This window comes from Planococcus citri, chromosome 5 (genome assembly GCF_950023065.1).
Source record: "Planococcus citri chromosome 5, ihPlaCitr1.1, whole genome shotgun sequence".
Lineage (NCBI taxonomy): Eukaryota > Metazoa > Arthropoda > Insecta > Hemiptera > Pseudococcidae > Planococcus > Planococcus citri.
In genome coordinates this window covers 63526246-63544386 of record NC_088681.1, presented here as the reverse complement: position 1 = coordinate 63544386, position 18141 = coordinate 63526246, and the positions used below count along the sequence as shown (strand labels likewise).

General features: G+C 32.3%; 2 protein-coding genes and 1 long non-coding RNA gene across 3 annotated transcripts; all 3 read right to left on the bottom strand.

Moving 5' to 3' along the window:
- Positions 1–2153: 2153 nt before the first annotated feature.
- On the bottom strand, positions 2154–2701 carry LOC135846927 (uncharacterized). Its single transcript, XR_010559044.1, has 3 exons — positions 2573–2701; positions 2434–2504; positions 2154–2352 (listed from the first exon to the last, which is right to left on the bottom strand). It is a non-coding gene; the product is annotated as an uncharacterized LOC135846927 (long non-coding RNA).
- A 6093-nt stretch (positions 2702–8794) lies between these two features.
- Or94a (Odorant receptor 94a) lies at positions 8795–10623 on the bottom strand. The gene is made up of 4 exons (XM_065367050.1): positions 9970–10623; positions 9774–9876; positions 9546–9650; positions 8795–9472 (listed from the first exon to the last, which is right to left on the bottom strand). Exons 1-4 carry the CDS (start codon positions 10599–10601, stop codon positions 9257–9259), a joined length of 1056 nt encoding a protein of 351 aa, XP_065223122.1. The 5' UTR covers positions 10602–10623; the 3' UTR covers positions 8795–9256.
- Positions 10624–11592: 969 nt separating this feature from the next.
- LOC135847538 (uncharacterized) lies at positions 11593–13296 on the bottom strand. The gene is made up of 3 exons (XM_065367100.1): positions 12612–13296; positions 12401–12505; positions 11593–12081 (listed from the first exon to the last, which is right to left on the bottom strand). The coding sequence occupies exons 1-3, from the start codon at positions 12756–12758 to the stop codon at positions 11857–11859; spliced, it is 477 nt and encodes a 158-aa protein (XP_065223172.1). The 5' UTR covers positions 12759–13296; the 3' UTR covers positions 11593–11856.
- Between the last annotated feature and the right edge of the window lie 4845 nt (positions 13297–18141).

The window sequence follows — 18141 nt, the reverse complement described above, 5'->3', positions numbered from 1 at the left end:
GTTCCAATTTTTTTTCAATGCTTAGCTATTTCAGTTTGAGTTATTTCTCAAATTTTCACTTTACTTTTTTCCTTTTTTAGTATTTTTTTTTTTTTTTGGTTGTGATTGTGAGTTTTTTCATATCATTGAGTTTATTGGTAGGTACAGTGAAAGCCACTAATAATTATTATAAATTATAACAGTTATTGTTATCAATCGCTTAATGTTACTAAAATTGTTTGGTCTCAATCTTTTGTATCTAATTACTAGAAATTCCATTGGTTATTGTGATTGGAGCATTGGTTAAGTAATGTTACTATTTTTAACTAACTTTAATAGGGGTTTTCATGTTTTCACTTGCATACATAATTTCAAAATATTTCCAACACTTTTTCACCCTGTTTTTTGGCCAATTTTTATGAAATTTCTGAAATTTTTTCTGATTGGCATAATTTTTAATACTTTTTTTTGCATTTTTTTTGAATCATTAACCTATTTTTAGCACATTTACTACCAATTTTTGCCAAATTCTTAGTTCGGTGACTAACGCACTTTTTAGAGGTAGAATGTGTGTGTGAACTATGTCCAAATGAACATTGTAAATATCAGCCTGGGACAAACGTTATAACATTTAAGAAGTTTTCACTGTATGTACTTGCCATAATTTGTGTAATTACCTTAATTTGCTGGCAAATCATAACATTTTAATTGGAAGTTCTCTCATGCCAGTCATGCCAACCCTATATGAGATTCTTACACATTTACTGCTTTTACTATGGCCACACTGATATCAAGGTTCACCATGATATTAAATTGCTACAAAATTATATCTAGGTGAGTACAAAAAAAAAAAAACAATTTTCAATCAATTCACATTAGTAGGTACCATAAAAAAAATAAGAAAATATGTCATTTTGAAAAGGAATAGGCCATTTTTAATCAGCATAAAGTCATAATCACTTCAAAGTTCATCAACTGATTTTGAAAAAAAAAAAACTTATTCCTCTAAATTCAAATCAAAAAAAAAGTAAAATAAAAACCAAATTCCTTTACACTCAAATCAAGAAAACAGTAAAAAAATAAAATGAAAAAACAAATAAAGGCAAAGGGTAGGTAATAGTATCATTCTTCAAATTTAATGAAAAAAAAACAACAGTTGTTCCCTTAAACTCAAATTAAGAAAACGCAGTTGTTCTTTCAAACTCAAATTAAGAATAAACAGCAAAAAAACTAAAGGGAAAAACAAGCATGTTAAAAAAACAAAGGGGTATTGGTAATTTCAAAAATTTGATGCAGAAAAAAATTCAATTGCATTAGTAGATACCTAAACGACATCAAAAATTATGAAAAATTATTAGGTAGTTGTCAGCTTAAATAAATGAATTTAAAACACAACTTTAAAATTTTTAGATTACATTTTTTAATTGTATATTATCAAAAAATGAAATGAAATGAACATAGAAATTGAGTATACTTACCAAACAGCTGGAATTGCAAGTAAGTTCATATATTTCTAATTCCCATTACTGTTCATTTAACAATAAGAATATTGCTCAAACATGATCTGAAATCAGATAAATAAAAGCAAGAAGTACCTTCTTACTTGAAAAGATCTTGAAAAAAACCTACTTACTGAATTTAGCAAAAAAATCATTTAAAAGAAAATAATAAAAGCAAAAATTATGTTTTTAAAAAGAGGTAACTATTTCAATAATATGTAAAATCTTTACTCACCAGCTACACTGTCTGACTCAGGAATTGAACCATTCCTTTGAACACCATTATAAACGCCTCTTTGGTTAGTCCTATTTAAATTGAGGAGCTCATTGCAAAAGTAGCCCTTGTCACATGAACTTTTAGACCCTTTTCACTTGATTGCACCTATTGCCAATTGCGGAGATCGTGTTGTAATGATGAAATGACCGTCAAGTTGGTCTACCCTGAGTAGCCCTGAGAGGAATTGCATTATAGAGTTTACATTCATGATACTGGGTACGCTCAAGGGAGAGCTTTGAAGATTGCATAGGTTCATGTGACAAGGGCTACTTTTGCAATGAGCTCCTCAATTGATTCATCACTTTTTATAGTAGAGAACAACTTGATCTTTAAGCATACTTATATGTATCTTAATTTTAGAAAGCCAAAAAATAAAATACAGCTCATCTAATGAAAAATTTCCATCAAGGTTCATCACGTACCCTTTGAATCCAAAGACGGTTTGTTCCTTACATAATTTACCACCTCAACTAAAAACAAAGCAAACAAAATGAAACACTGAATACTGAATAGGTAATGAAAAAATGTACAAAGATCCATTACAACACGCTTACCCTTGTAATCCAGGGACAGTTTAATCAGCATCACCTACAGCAACTGAAAACAAAAAGAAAAAAATACCTACTAAGTGTGTATTTAAAAAAATATAATTATGTGTAAAGGTTAATAATAACTTACCCATAGAATTCAGCATCAGTTCAATCCACATCACTTGCCACTAGTATACTAATCAGCATTACTTACAGTAACTGAAAACAAAAGGCAAAAAATACCATTAGTCATTTAAAAAAATGTATGAAGGTTATTGATAACTTACCCATAAAATTCAGCAATATTTCAACTCGCATCACTTGCCACTTTACTAACTGAAAACAAAAGCAAAGAAATACCATGTTAGTTATGAAAAAATATACATAAGTTTATTAAACAAGTTTTCTGAACTGTGTGAATAGGTTGAATGAGTGCGCATTTTTCACAAACGTTACTAGCATTGGCAAAATGGGTGGAGCTATATCCAGCGGTGCATTATCCCTCAACAGTAAAAAAATTAGTTGTTTATCATGAAAAAAAAACTATGGATGTGGATATGAGTGGAATTCAAGAGAGTCAGTAAGCAAAGAAAAAGATAAAAGAATGGAAGAAATTTGTTGGCAAGAGTAGTTAAGGCGGGGATCTACGGACAAGGTGATCCTTTTGATAAAACAGACGTGGTCATGAGGTACACTCTTATTACAGTTTGAGCAGACATGAGATTCACAGTCATGCTTCTGAGTTAGTGATCTAAGCGAATACAATTTACTGCATTTGTAGCAATATTTCAAACCTTGGCACACACTCAGATTTCTTTCAAAATGACCAGGCTGTAAATGGTTGTCATAGCAAAATTGATCATGGAAATCTCTGTGACATTTATCACATTTTATCATGTCGTTGAATGATTTTACCTCACATTTAGGTAATTTTAAGCATTGATAGCAGGCGTATTCACACTTATGCTCGCCTTTGTGATGATACCCCACACAGCACAGGTCGCAGAAAAAATCAAAACCAAAAGCTGCTTTCAAACTAATGATTACATTATTATAATGTTCTCGATGATAGAATAGGAAAATATAAACCTTTGAAGTTGAATCACCTTTGAACGATACAATGCGACCATGAGTATCAGCCCCATCAAACACACCAATTCTGTAATATTTCAGATGCTCTTGAAATTTAGTGAGGGCATCAATACCACCGCCAATTATATTGATATCAACCTTCGCTTTTCGACATAATTTCTGAGCACACAATAGCTGGTAATCTCGAGTTTTTTTAATAATGAGATCATAATGATTCCAAACATTCTTGCTATCATCCTTATGTACCAAAGCTTGACCCACAACTAGTGCTCTTGGTAAACATAAATTATCATGAGGATTATCTATCGTTATTATCGAGGTTTTTTTCTTGCAGAATGGTTCATAGGGTAAATTACACTAGGCAACGGCATATTTGTTTTCGGGTCGAAAATGGGCTTAATCGATAGTTTAGACCCTAAAACAAAAAACAGAGTGAGGTTTTTCAATTTGAGTTGTTTTTGTAGTCAGGAGAGATGATCAAAGTTGCAAAAATGGCCGTTTTTGCCCTATTTCACAAGTCTGTGGCGACATCAGTATCATGTTTCAAAAAAAACCAAGGTCATATTCGGATTCTACGCACTTTTTTAAGTAAACATCTTTACCGGATTTTTGATTTTCGAACATTCAAGCGCATACGGAAGATTTTCGTTTGTAACACGAAATTTTTACTGCACGAGAACCTCGCCCGCGCGAACACAGTTCCGCGCCACGATTACATTGTGGAGTAACGCCAGCGTCGCGCGCTCCGAGTTTTAAAATATGTTACAAACAAAAATCTTCCATATGCGCTTGAATGTTCGAAAATCAAAAATCCAGTAAAGATGTTTACTTAAAAAAGTGCGTAGAATCCGAATATGACCTTGGTTTTTTTTGAAACATGATACTGCTGTCGCCACAGACTCGTGAAATAGGGCAAAAACGGCCATTTTTGCAACTTTGATCATCTCTCCTGACCACAAAAACAACTCAAATTGAAAAACCCCACTCTGTTTTTTGTTTTAGGGTCTAAACTATCGATTAAGCCCATTTTCAACCCGAAAACAAAAAAAAGGTCAAAAATTGTTGCCTAGTGTTATCAAATTTTCTCCTTCGCCCTTCACCATCAGGCATTCTAACTCTAGTTACTTTTATTTTAAAGGGTTCATCTGACAAGAACGATTTGTTGCTTTGAATTACATTAGAAAATTCATTCATAATTACATCGGCTGAAAATTGACTTGGTGCTCTGTATGAAATGAAGATAGGTTTCTCAACTGAATCAGTACCCATAACTAAACCAACTCTATCATGAGGATTCAAATCTTTAATAACAAATTCATTGATTAATTTATCCAGAGCTTTTCTCAAGTAATCTTCGGGATTTTCTTTGTCTAGGTTTTCTTTTAATTTAGCAGTCACTGTTATTGCTTCAGCAGAGAATTTCCTGATGACTTTTGAAGTTATGCCCAAAACTTCGTAGAAATCGTCAACTTCTTCATCTGTGGGTATAGAGAAAGAAAAAAACTTTTTTTTTACTGAATGTTTCTTTTTTTGGTAGGGCTTGGATTTTTTTTCATGTTTAAATCAATTTTTGTAACATTTTCAAAAAAAAATTACCTATTTCAAAATTGTGCTGATTTTTGGAATTATTTTTCTGTTTTATAAAATTTTGAAAAATAAATAAATAAAATCTAAATACTTATCGAAGTTGTGCCACTTTTTTTAAAAAATGTTTTTTCAATTTTTTTTGTAGTTTACATTTCAAATTCAAGGGATCATAAATGTTTATAAATGACCACAAAGAAAAATGATTTCTTCCAAGCCCTATTTTTTTTATTTAAAAAAAAAATCACGATGCATTGGGTTTCATTTTTTCCTTGTACCACTCCCCTCAACTCTTGAGAAAGCATTCAGCTGGTGCATACAGCAACTGCACTTCCTCTATAAATTCTGTCCAAGATAATTTAGGTAAATTTAACTCGTTTCTAATTTTTTGAGAAAACTTCCATTTTTCAAAAAAAGGATCTACAAGAAAGTATTTCAAATCTTCAGCATGTTCTTCTTTTTGATAATTTTTAATTAAATCCATTTTAGTATAAAAATGAGGAAGAGAAAATACATGAGCAATTTCATCATGAGTGTACTGTTCCCAATTTTTTGATTTTATATATTTTGTTTTTTGAAAAACCTCCATTATGTTAATGGTCTCTTTATTGAAATGCAAAATGGTAAGAAGGAATTTCTTGAATTTTTCTTTTAAATAAACCTGTATAAAATTTTCAGTTTCGTTGAAATTTTCTGGAAATTTTTCATTCCAGACATCTTTGAATTTTTCGGCAACAATTTCACAAAAAAAATCATTTGTTTGGGCTAACATTACGATTGAAGCCCCAAGGAGACAATCTATGATTTCAAAAAATATTTGGGGGTCAAATTGTGAAATGCTGTTAACAAATAAAAAAAAAGATGAAAATTATTTTTTTTGTAATAGTGAGAAAGGGGGAGGGGTGGGGAAAAAAGAGGTACAGAAAACCTTGAAATATGATTTAGGTAAGTATTAAGCTATGCATGCATTTAACCAGTTATTTTCTTTTTTTCTACTTTGAAAAAAAAATCAAAATTCACCATTATTTCTTATCCAGATTGAAAATGAAGAGCACATAAAAGAGCCAGATATGTCACTTTTTAAAAAAAATCTTCCAGTATTATAACCCGCACAACAATTGTCGACGTCGACATTTACATCGACTACGTTTTTTTCCAACATATGATGGAAAAGTGATCAATTAATTATTTAGTAGGAATCTTCTGTCCATACAAAAGCCAGGTAAATGAAAATTTTCGTAATTTTCTCATTATTTCTGATACCTCGACATGCCATCTCGACATGTAGATGTAAAATTCGATGCTCGAAATTTACATCTACAACTATGTCGACCACTTTTTCAAAATTAAAATTTCTGTTTTAGTGTTTAAAATTTTAGTAAACATTCAAAAATATGATCTTGTTCAATGTGGAAAACAAATTTTTTAGGGAATTGATGAAATTATTCACTTTTCCGCAGTTTGGAGTTGTAGATGATATGAGGTTGTTATTGTGGATGTATTTGTTGATGTCGGATTTCACATCAACATCAACATCGGCATGTCGACATGAAAATGGATTAGTTTGATACTCGCAGATAAAGTATTGCACCATCTTTGATATAAGGGATTTCTGTTGAACTTCTTGATTATACAGACTTTTCGTCTGTACTTCTTCGGAAGTGGACTTTGCATCGATGCTGTTTTCAGCACTAGCAATAGCCACATCAGAGGAAATAATTTTTGGAAAAAAAATTAAAAATTTTGAAACTCAAATTCTATAACTTAACGAAGCAGGAGGTCGACAATGTCGACATAAATTTCGATGTGAATGTCGATCCATCCACATCCGTCACTTTTGGATGCCCCATGTCGATGTGAATTTTGACCCTGTGTGGAGCCAATTGTCGACACGAATGTAGATCAACATCAGTCGACAATTACATCGACAATTAGCTCGACACAGGGTCGAAATTCACATCGACATGTGGCATCCAAAAGTGACGGATGTGGATGGGTCGACATTCACATCGAAATTAGCATGGTCATTGTACGGGAACACCAAAAAAAATTTCAAAATTCTAAAAAATTAAAATAGTAATATTGAATTTTTTTTCAAAAGAAATAAGCATATAAATTTTGATTAGTTTTTTTAATGAAAAAAAATTAGATTTTTTTACAAAATCATCCACATGTCTTAATTTTATTTTTCACTTTTACCCAGAATGGTACTCAAAACATAAATATCGCATTAAGCATAATTTTTAAAAAATTGTAAAAAAAGAAAAAAAATTTACCAGCTGCTTGTGAGGGGGCTTGGGTTGAGATATTGCGTGAGATGGCCCAGGTAAGGGCTGAGGTATGGCGTGAGATGGCCCTGGTGATGGTTGAGGCAATATCTGATCGATTTCAGCTGTTGAAATATCTGGTGGCGAATTCGGTATTGCATCAAGTAGCATATTAAACATCTCCTCTTCGTCTACTGGGATCTCCAAACCACTCAAATTCTCGGAATTTTCCATTTTATTTTTAAAATTTTTTTTAAAAAAAACTTCGAAAAATAATTGTTCAGTTTATTCGGATTTTATTCAAAAAAAAAACTAGAAAAAAATCACAGTATCTACTATAAAGGTTCGGATTTGAGCACCAAAAAAAAAAAACACACAAGCACTGTTTTCGTATGTGATGCTTAGTTGCAAAATAGCCACTTGAAAAATCAAAAGACAACTGATCTCTTCACCAACCATCTACTTTCTTATATATTCGTAATTTCTCTTTTTCCTACCCTTAATTTTGGTATCTTCTACCCCCTACACCTACACTTCGAGCCTGGAAACCTTTTACACATCCTTTCCCATGATTTCTAACATTTTCGAGAATTTTTGAAGCCTAATTTTTGCAAAGTGGCCTACCTACCACACATTTGTGTCTATATTGGCGATTGTAGTTAATGTCTTTTTCATTTGAATGATTTGTCCAGGCATGTTCAATTCTTATTGCCAGATAAATATCTGGTCTTTAGAAATGTATAATTTGTATTGTTGAATATACCTATTTTCGTTCTTGTTCTCACATTATTTTTTCTTTCCCATTAACTCTCTTAATTTTGTCAACGATTTTCAAGACACCATCCTTTTTTTTCAAACCTTATTAGAAAGCACTTAAGATGCATAGACAGATAAAAATGGTACTTTGTAAGTATCTCATTATATGTGTGATCCTGTTAAGTCTTTTAAAAAAATGGTACAGATTTGTGGGAAAAAATTTCACTTTGCATTTTGACATGTACGAGTATATGCGCGTGAGACAGATTCGAGCCTTTTAAGAAAAAAAAGCATTAAAGACTCATAGAACAAATAATATGGTGGATTTTCGCAAATACTCGTATGTCTATGCCTATGTCTATGTCTATGTGTGTGGCAGAGTCAAATCTTTCCCAAAAAGACTCGATGAGAATAAAATTACACATACACTGCATTTCAGGGCATGAATGGTCGAGAACGAAGGGTGGAGGGGGGGTCATATATAATTTGCAATACTTGTATGTAGCTAGTGTACGAAACATACAACTATACCTGTGTAATTATTTTTAATCGATGAAATTGATTAATTTGATTAAATATTGGTACTTTGATTCATTACTAATTAATTAAAAAAATCAGCTCTCACAACATCACGTGGCGAACTATTTCCCCTCCTCACCCCACCCATGGCATTACCAACCCGGTATCCGACTCGCGAACGCGCGTTGCGTTGTGCAGGTTGCATACTTCGCAGGGGAACCTTGTCCATAGATCCCCGCCTTAACTACTGGCAAGACTGCTAATTATATTGTGATCAAAATTTTAACCATCCTAAAGAAAATATTCAAATTAACAAGTAACAATTTTTTGGAGCAACATCTTGCAAAAAATTCATGGGTACCTATGCTTGTTTTATCAACCATGGGTTTCCAGTTTTTAACAAAACAAAACAGTATTAAAAGCACAAAAACTATAATTAAGTATGTAAATTAAGTATGTCTCATGTCATCATGATTGACATGCTATCTAAAAACTAGTGACAAATTGACACTGTAGCTACTGTCTATTTTAAGAAATCTTCCTGAAAACTATACATTCTAATGTCAAATAAACATGGTTATTTTAATAATTGATCACATCATTCCATAACTATTGAAGAGTTACAATGAATAAATAATTTCCTTAAAGTAAGAATACTGGGAACATCTCGTGAAAGTTTTCCCAACTGGCATCAAATTAAGGATATCTACAGCTAAAAGTATATCATTGAGTACCTAGTTTAAATTCTTGAAATTAAGCTTTCCTAAATGAAATAAGCAACATGTTCAGAGCAGTGTACATAGACCTCATTGAGAATGCAAATCTTTCCATATTTATGAAATACATTCCAAAGGCTTTGATGCGATATGAATTCTGCAGTAGGAGTAGTTCAATTGCCAGTAATTGTCTTGATTTGGGTGTTAACTCATACCAAGAGGTATCATATAGAAACTCAGCAAATGAATTATTCTGTTGAAAATATATGTATAGTTGATTGACTTCCAAAATATGCTTAATATTGATTAAGTAATGCATCACTCACCAAATTGCTTGTTAATTCTCCAAGGTAACACGTTAAGTAAAAAACTACACCAGACATAATGACTAAGCTGCCCACTTTTATCTTATAAATCAAACTACCACTATCCTGAGAATGGAAACAAAATGAAAACAAAATTAATAAAGAATTGAAAGAAGAAAAAAAACAAGGTCAGCATAACATTTCATAATGGAACAAAAAAGTAGCATCAGAGGTTAAAAGAACACTTACCTCTACCATAATGAAACAAACAGTGAACAACATTAGCAACCAGATGAAACACAATATTAGGCTCAGCAATCCAATAAGCAATGGCTTAGCATTCACAAATACTCTGTAAATGAAAAATTCACTCATTAGTCATTAGTCGATTGTTATCTTCATTCACAATGAACAACACATAAAGCAAGAAAAATTAAAGACGTACTTTCTAAGGAATTGGTGATACTTGATGAACTGGATCAACCCTTGGTTGAAAACTTCACCATGCTTGGATTTAATCTGATCCCTTTCACTTCTGTTATTCCAAACTTGATGCCAGTATGATTCAAAAACACCATCAGTTCTTTCCTTCAGCTCGTTTGTTCTTTTCTTCAAAACTTCTTTGTGCGCTTCAAAGTACAGAATCAGAAGAACAAACAGAGTAACACAATTAAACAACGCCAACTGTTCCACAAACATCAATGTGAACTGGCACCCATTCTTCAGTAAATAACTCCAATAGCTAGCCACATTCCAGCACAAAATGGCATCACTTTTGCACGAGTACCAATATGGAAAAAGATAGATGTACACTTCCTCTGCTTGTAAATTGGTCGCAATGCCGACAAATATCGACATCAACATATATGTCAACATGGTAGCAGAGTAAATAGATAGAGTAACTGTGCCTATCAATTTAAAAGATTTCTGTGTTATTAGGGTGGCCTCAGCACCTATGAATTGAGGCGTATCCCAGCCACACAATGATGTGGTCACTTTCAAAACAGATTGTTTATTCAACTTGATGAACCAATGGATTAATATCATGTAGGTATGGCCAACAAGACGGAATATCATTTCAATTATCTGTTCAATATTTAAATCAAACGACACGTACCCAACATAATTTCCAGTTACCTCGATAATATAAATTGAGGTTACAAATAATGAATACACTGGTTCCCATAATTCACCTTCAGGGCTCTGAGAAATTCCTGTAGTTGCAAGGAAAAATTTTGTAAAGTTTTCAAGCAGGGCTAGCCGTTTGTCCATTATAGCTGATGTTTATGATGGTTGAATAAACTCGATTGCGATACACAGTGCACAACACATTATTAATGAAAATAACAGCAGAGCTAGAGTTTTCACCTACCTAAAGAATGAATAATCAAAGTATTGCCCAACAACAAGATTCAAATCAGTGAAAATTATAGCAGGCTATCATTCAAATTATACAGCTTGAATCATGTAATTCAAATAATTACTAATGAGTTGTAAAGTGAGCAGTGATAGGTTAATGCAATTTGGCAAAACTTTGTATATTCCACCCTATTAAGTAAGTATAGAAATTACCTCGCGAATAAAATATTGAAGCTTTCACTCGAACTGCTTTTTAATTTGGCAAAACTTTGTATATTCCACCCTATTATAGAAAATTACTTCGCTAATAAAATATTGAAACTTTTTTTTTTATAGAATAATACAAATCTGTCACTCAAAAACTGCTTTCTAATACAGAAGGTTTCCAAACCAGGGAAATGATTTTCAGTTGAAACAAAGAAAATTGGTGAGAACCGCTCAAAATGCATCATAATGCCAAATTGACACATTTTAGCTCGCTTGTCTTTCAAGCAGTTATTTTGACCCCAAAATAATGTATTTTTTTTCAATGATGTTTCTCCATTCAAAATTGGGCACTATTGATTTTCAGATGCCTTTGACACAACTACTCAACCAAATTTCTCAATGAGCAAAAAAACTGAAATCGAGAACTTGGAAAACGAAAAGGATAAAAATAATACACCCATGAAACCAACAATCAGATATGAAAGAATGTTGCAGCTGCAAATCGTAAACAACTAGAGCTTTATTTCATCTCAACAAAACGTAACAACTAACTAACTAAATATTCGATTTATCATCCTACAGTACAATTGTCAAGTTAGCTGATTTCCTATCCATTTTTAGAAATGGTGAACACATTTTCATATATTTTCAACTTAAGAAATGGTGCAAAAAACCCAAAAGGTATTAAATACTAGTGAAAACAGTAGGTATAGCACATCCATCCAGTACAGGAGATAAAAGATCCAAATTGTCAGAATTTCGCACATCACATCCTTCTGATATCGGTGAACGCCATTAATAACATATTCAACGCGGAATAAATCGTACGACAGACCGTCATGAAGAAATTCAAGTTCAACTTGTACATTCCGAAAGCTGATATTTGCAACGCTTTTTGAATCTGAATCATGAACGATATGAGTAACTTTTTGAATCGTATCGACTGTGAATACCACGGTGTGCCATAAAGAGCGTCATGAATATCTTCGTGCTGTTCAAAAGGTATAGAGAAAAAAAATGAATCAATGTAGTATTTACAAAAGGTGAAAACATGGAATTTGAGAAAAATATATGTATTAATAAAAAAAAATCAAGTCGTTTGCCAGTCGAAATGAGTCGTAACGAAGGAATTTGGGGTAATAGTGCATCAATTGTTGAATGCAAGTGTTCAAAGTTGATTCCATCAGTCGCAAAGGATTTTTTTTAAATTCATCATTAAATTTGAGGTCAATACAGAAATCCCCCCCCCAAAAAAAAGAAAAAAATCTTTCGAGAATTAAAATCTAAAATAATGATTTAAGAACTCTTACCACGTGCATGGTGACTTCGGCTCCGTGACAATACAGAAAGAACATAACACCAGCATTTGCTATGACAGATGCGATCTTCATTCTGAACATCATCTCCCCTTGTTTCTGGCAACAAAAATAAAAATTGAAATTAATCCAAATATTAATCCCTATTAAACGATACGTTCGCTAATAATATTCCAATTTTTAAATAGGTAATCTGTTTCTGTACCTCCGATTTAGCCTCTGTGACTACAATAAAAGCTGAAAATGTTGAAATGGCGCAGAACACCGATAAAGACGCAGATACGATCCAACACAAGAAAGGTATCACATTAGCTTCAACCCTAAGTTTAAAAAAATGAAATAAAATGAACATTTTTTGTTTTTATGGGGTGATTCAAAAATTCAAATTTTTTTTTTTTCGAATGAAACTGAACTAGATATCACTTCTTGGAGCATGCAACACATTTTAATACGAAACCATCAAAAAAGAAATTTACATAAAACAGAAAAACCACGAAGAGACGATGATATTGAGGACAATACGATGGTGTTAATAGAATTGCATACTCGGTTTGCCGTAAATACAGCGGACGTGGTATTTACGGCGAACTGAGTATGCAATTCATTCGACATGCATTTTCTCCTGCTATTCCTTGAACCTATAACAGTCGGTCGGTTCAACTAAAAGTGCTCAGATCTTAAGAATCAACTTCAAGACCAGTTGAACTTGGAAAAAATCTGTTCGCGAAGGTTTCTAGAAAATAAATCAAAGATTCAATTTCATCTTCAGAATTCTAAAAAGCTCAAAATGGAATTTTATTACCACTCAAGGACACCTAAATGACTTTAATTTTGATAAAAATTCAAAATTTATATTGGACTATTTTTTCGACTTAGCACCTCCAAATCCCTCTTCCCTTGATGCCCTTTTTTATTAAAAAAAAAAAAAAAAAAAAAAAGGATAAATCTGAATAGAATTACTTAGGTATGTAAATTGAAATCGAATTGAAAACATATTTTCTTTGTGGCTAATTCAACTTATCCCAGTTAATTTTTAGTTCAATCCAATTTTGATCATTTTTAGTTCATTATATTATTTTAATTCGTTTTGAAATTAGTTCAAGACTTCGAGTAATTCATTTCTTATTCAATTTTCTTTTACTTGATATCTGTTTTACCTAATTATTTTCAATTCAAATTGATCTATTTTCAATTTGATTCACGTTATTTCACTATTTTCATTCATTTTTTTTTTGATTTTATTATTTTTTTTAAATTTCATTTTATTCAATCCAATTTCATCGAATTTAATTTTCAAAGGTATAGCTATTTTATTTTATTTCAATTCATTTTTAATATAATGTACTTTGTGTAATTTCCCAATTTATTCACCTTGTTTTAAGTATTTTTATCATTTCATCTCAAAATCCAGCTTTAAGGAAAGCAAAATTCATTTTTGGAGACTATTTGATGTCAAAATCTCAAAAAAAAAGCTCCAAAGAGAAAGTACAAAATTTGAACATTTTCAAAAAAAATTAAATACAATATTATTAATACATATTGAAATCTGAGTTTTATGTGCATATAATTCAGTTTTGAAGACCATCCCCCCCCCAAACCCTCAAAAAGAGCTCCGAAGAGAAGAGTTGAAAATTGGAGTTTATAAAATTCAACATTTTTATCAAAGTTCAGATTTTTAAGAGTGCATGATGATTATTTGACCCCTTTCCCCCATTCCAAATTAAGATTCAGAAAAGGGGCACAAAATTTGGAAATTTTCGAGAGAAATGTACAATATGGGTATTCAATTCTGTGAGTTGGAGGAGCATAGAACTCATTTTTGGAGACCATTTCAACCTCGAAAATCATATGGAGCTCCAAAGATGAGGAACGAAAATGAAAATTTTAAAAAAAATCAACGTAGCTATTAATATTTGATTTTAAAGGCACAAGAGCTGCGAAGAGGAAGCACAGAATGGGAATATTCAAAAAATCAAACTCAAAATGTGAGGTTCTCAATTTGCAGATTTAACTTTTGAAGACAATTTGACCCAAATCCCAAATGTGGCTCAAGAGAGGAAGTACAAAATTTGAGAATTTTCAAAAAAGTACAATATATGTATCATAATCTGAGGTTTTACGAGTGTACAATTCATTTTTGAGGACCATTTGCTCCCGAAACCTCAAAAAGAGCCCCATAGAGGAGTTCAAAATTGCAGTTTTTTGTAAAACTCAACATCGGTATCCGGTATCAACATTTGGATTTTTAACAGCGTTTAATTCTTTTTTGAAAACCATTTGACTTAAACCCCAAATACAGCTCCAGAGAGAAGGTACAAAATTAGTAAACTTTAGAAAAAATACAATACGGGTAGGTATACAAATCTGTGGTTTAGAGGGACACAGAATTCATTCTTGGATACCAAAACTTCAAAAAATTCTTCAAAGAGAAGGTACAAAATTTGAAAATTAAAAATATATATATATACAACATTGGTATTAAAATTGAGTTTTAAGGGCTTAGAATTCATTTTTAAAGACCATTTGTCCCCAAAACCTCAAAAGGAGATCTCTTGAGAGAAATTCAAAGTAGAAGTTTTCAATAAAGTTCAACATTGGTATGAAAATTTGGATTTTTAAGGGGCACATAATTCATTTTTAAAGACCATTAATGACTCCAAATCTCAAAAAGAGCTCCAAAAAAAAGGTGAAGAATGAAAATTTTCAAAACATATAACGTGGGTACCAAAATTTGGGCTTTCAAAGTACATAACTGAATTCACTTTTTAAGACCGTTTGACCCCAAACTCCAAATTGAGCCACAGAAGGGGAGTACAAAATTTGGAAATTTTCGAAAAAATACAATATGGGTATTCAAATCTGTGACTTGAAGGGACACAGAACTCATTTTTGGAGACCATTATTTCAACCTTAAAAATCAAATGGAGCTCCAAAGATGAGGTACAAAATTGAAAATTGAAAAAAATCAACATGGATATTAAAATAACATTTGTAGTTTTCAAAGGTACAAAAATTTTGGCCCCGCTACACCACAAACTGGTCCCAAATAATCTTCAAAAAGGACCCATAGCCTGGGAATGTTAAAAAAAAATTGAACATAAGTATTAAAATGTGAGGTTCTCAATTAGCAGAATTCACTTTTGAAGACAATTTGACTCTAAACCCCAAATTTGGCTCCACAGGGGAGGTACAAAATTTGAGAATTTTCGAAGAAGTTCATACAATATAGACAGGTATTAAAATCTAAATTTTTAAGGGCGTAGAATTCATTTTTGAAGACCATTTGCCCTCAAAACCTCAAAAGTAGCTCCAAACAGAAGTTCAAATTGCAGTTTTTCATAAAATTCAACATTGGTATCAAAATTTGGATTTTTAAGGGCGCATAATTCTTTCTTTAAGACCATTTGAGTCAAACTCCAAATTAAGCTCCAAAGAGGACTTGAGTACAAAATTTAGAAATTTTCGAAAAAATACAATATGGATTATGGGTATTAAAATCTGTGGGCTAAAGGGGCACAGAATTCATTTTTGGAGACCATTCAACCCAAAATTCACACAAAAAAAACTTCAAAGAGGAGGTGAAAAATTTGCAATATTGGTATCAAAATTTGAGTTTTGAGGGCATAGAATTCATTTTTGAAGATCATTTACCCCCAAAACTTCAAAAGGAGCTCTAAAGAGAAGTTCATAATTGAAGTTTTCAATAAATTTCAACATTGGTATCAAAATTCGGATTTTTAAGGAGGCATATTTTTTTTTTTTTTGAATACCTTTGGACTTCTAACCCAAAATTGGGCTTCAGAATAGAGATAAAAAATATGAAAATTTTCAAAAAAGTACCATAGGTATCAGTATCAAAATCTGGATTTTTAAGAGCGCAGAATTCATTTTTGAAGACCATCAATGACTCCAAATCTCAAAAAGAGCTCCAAAAATGAAGTGAAGAACGAAAATTTTCAAGACATGTAACATGGGTATCAAAATTTGGGCTTTCAAAGTTGCGAAATTCACTTATTAAGGCAATTTGGGCCCAAACCCCAAATTAGGCTACAGGGAGGAGGTATAAGATTTAAAAATTTTCAACAAAATATCATAAGGATATCAAAATCTGGGTTTCCAAAAGTTGCAAAATTTACTTTTCAAGACAATTTAACTCCAAACTCCAAATTGGGCTTCAGGAAGGAGGTATAAGATTTGAAAATTTTCAACAAAATACGATAGTTTCAAAATGTGTTTTTTTAAGGCGTTTCAGAATTCATTTTTAGAGACCATTTCACCAAAACCCCCAAAATGGGCTCCTTTTGGGAGGTATTGACTGAAAATGTTTTAAAAAAATATCACATTTTGTACAGGGTCATTCAAAAAAGACTGTACAACTTCAAACGCCCGTTATAAAACAACAGTACATTTTAGCGCTGATCACTTGGCAGCGCTGAATTCCTTGAAGAATTTCATTTTTAAAACACTCCTCACAAAGTCAGATTGGGGAGTTTTTTGGAAATGTATTTCTTCATAGAATGCTGTGCTGCGCAGAACATCGCCGATATTCCTCTTGTTTTATCACGAATTTCAAATCAAGCAAGTTGTGCACGTTTTTTTTTCAGTTCAACTTTACTGCACTGAACTGATTATTGAGCACGTCACCAAAATTCATTTTTTGTTGAATTTTATGGAGAGGGTGTTTATTGTGGGTCTCTCTGATTTCTTTCCACGCGGACAGTTGAACTTTTTCATAAAACTTTCTTGCCCAGTACCCAAGCTTTCGATTTTGAAAAGTTGTGACATGATAAAAATCAGCTGTTGTGTAAAAATGTACTTTTTCACAAAAATCGTTCTGGCAGCCGAACGTTTATACCAAACTGACTTTGTGAGGAGTGTTTTAAAAATGAAATTCTTCAAGGAATTCAGTGCTGCCAAAAGATCGGCGCTAAAATGCACTGTTGTTTTATAACGCGCGTTTGAAATCGTACAGTCTTTCTTGAATGACCCAGTATCAAAATTTGAGGTTTTAACGCCCCAAAATTTATTTTTATAAAGTAAGTATTTCACCCCAGATCCCAAATTAGACTTCAGATTAAAGAGGAGGTAAAAAATTGAAAATTTCTATAAAATACATGGGTTTTGGGTATTGAAATCTGTATTTTCAAGTGTGTCTCAGAATTCATTTTTGGAAACCATTCGACCTCAACCGCCAAAATGGGCTCCAAAGAATAAGTACAGACTGGAAATTTTCGAAAAATCTAATATTGGTATCAAAATCTGGAACAAATCTTTGTTTTTCACATCCGGTTAGATTTTTTGTCCGGATCACCGAGAGCCATCAATTAATTTAGTTGCATCAACGATACTACTCAAGTTGTTTCATTCGAAAAACAAAATCAGCAACTTTCAAATCACATTCAACCATCAACTTCCACATCTTACTTGAATATAAACTGATGATACTTGACCATCTCCAGAAACTCTCGACACACAACTCCATCCCTCCACATCTTGCCTGCACCAACCGACCTATCGTACGAGGCGATTTCTTCATACTTGACCATTTCCCTCCGCATATGCTCGATTTTCGCAGTAATTATCCTCATATGAGCCACAGTATGAGCTTGCACGCAGGTATAAAATATAAACGTGGTAATATACACGAAAGCCTCGACCGAGAACAACGCGATTTCCAACGAATTCATCGCGAAATACTTGAAATAACTGTCGATAGTCCAGCAAAGTCGTTCGAT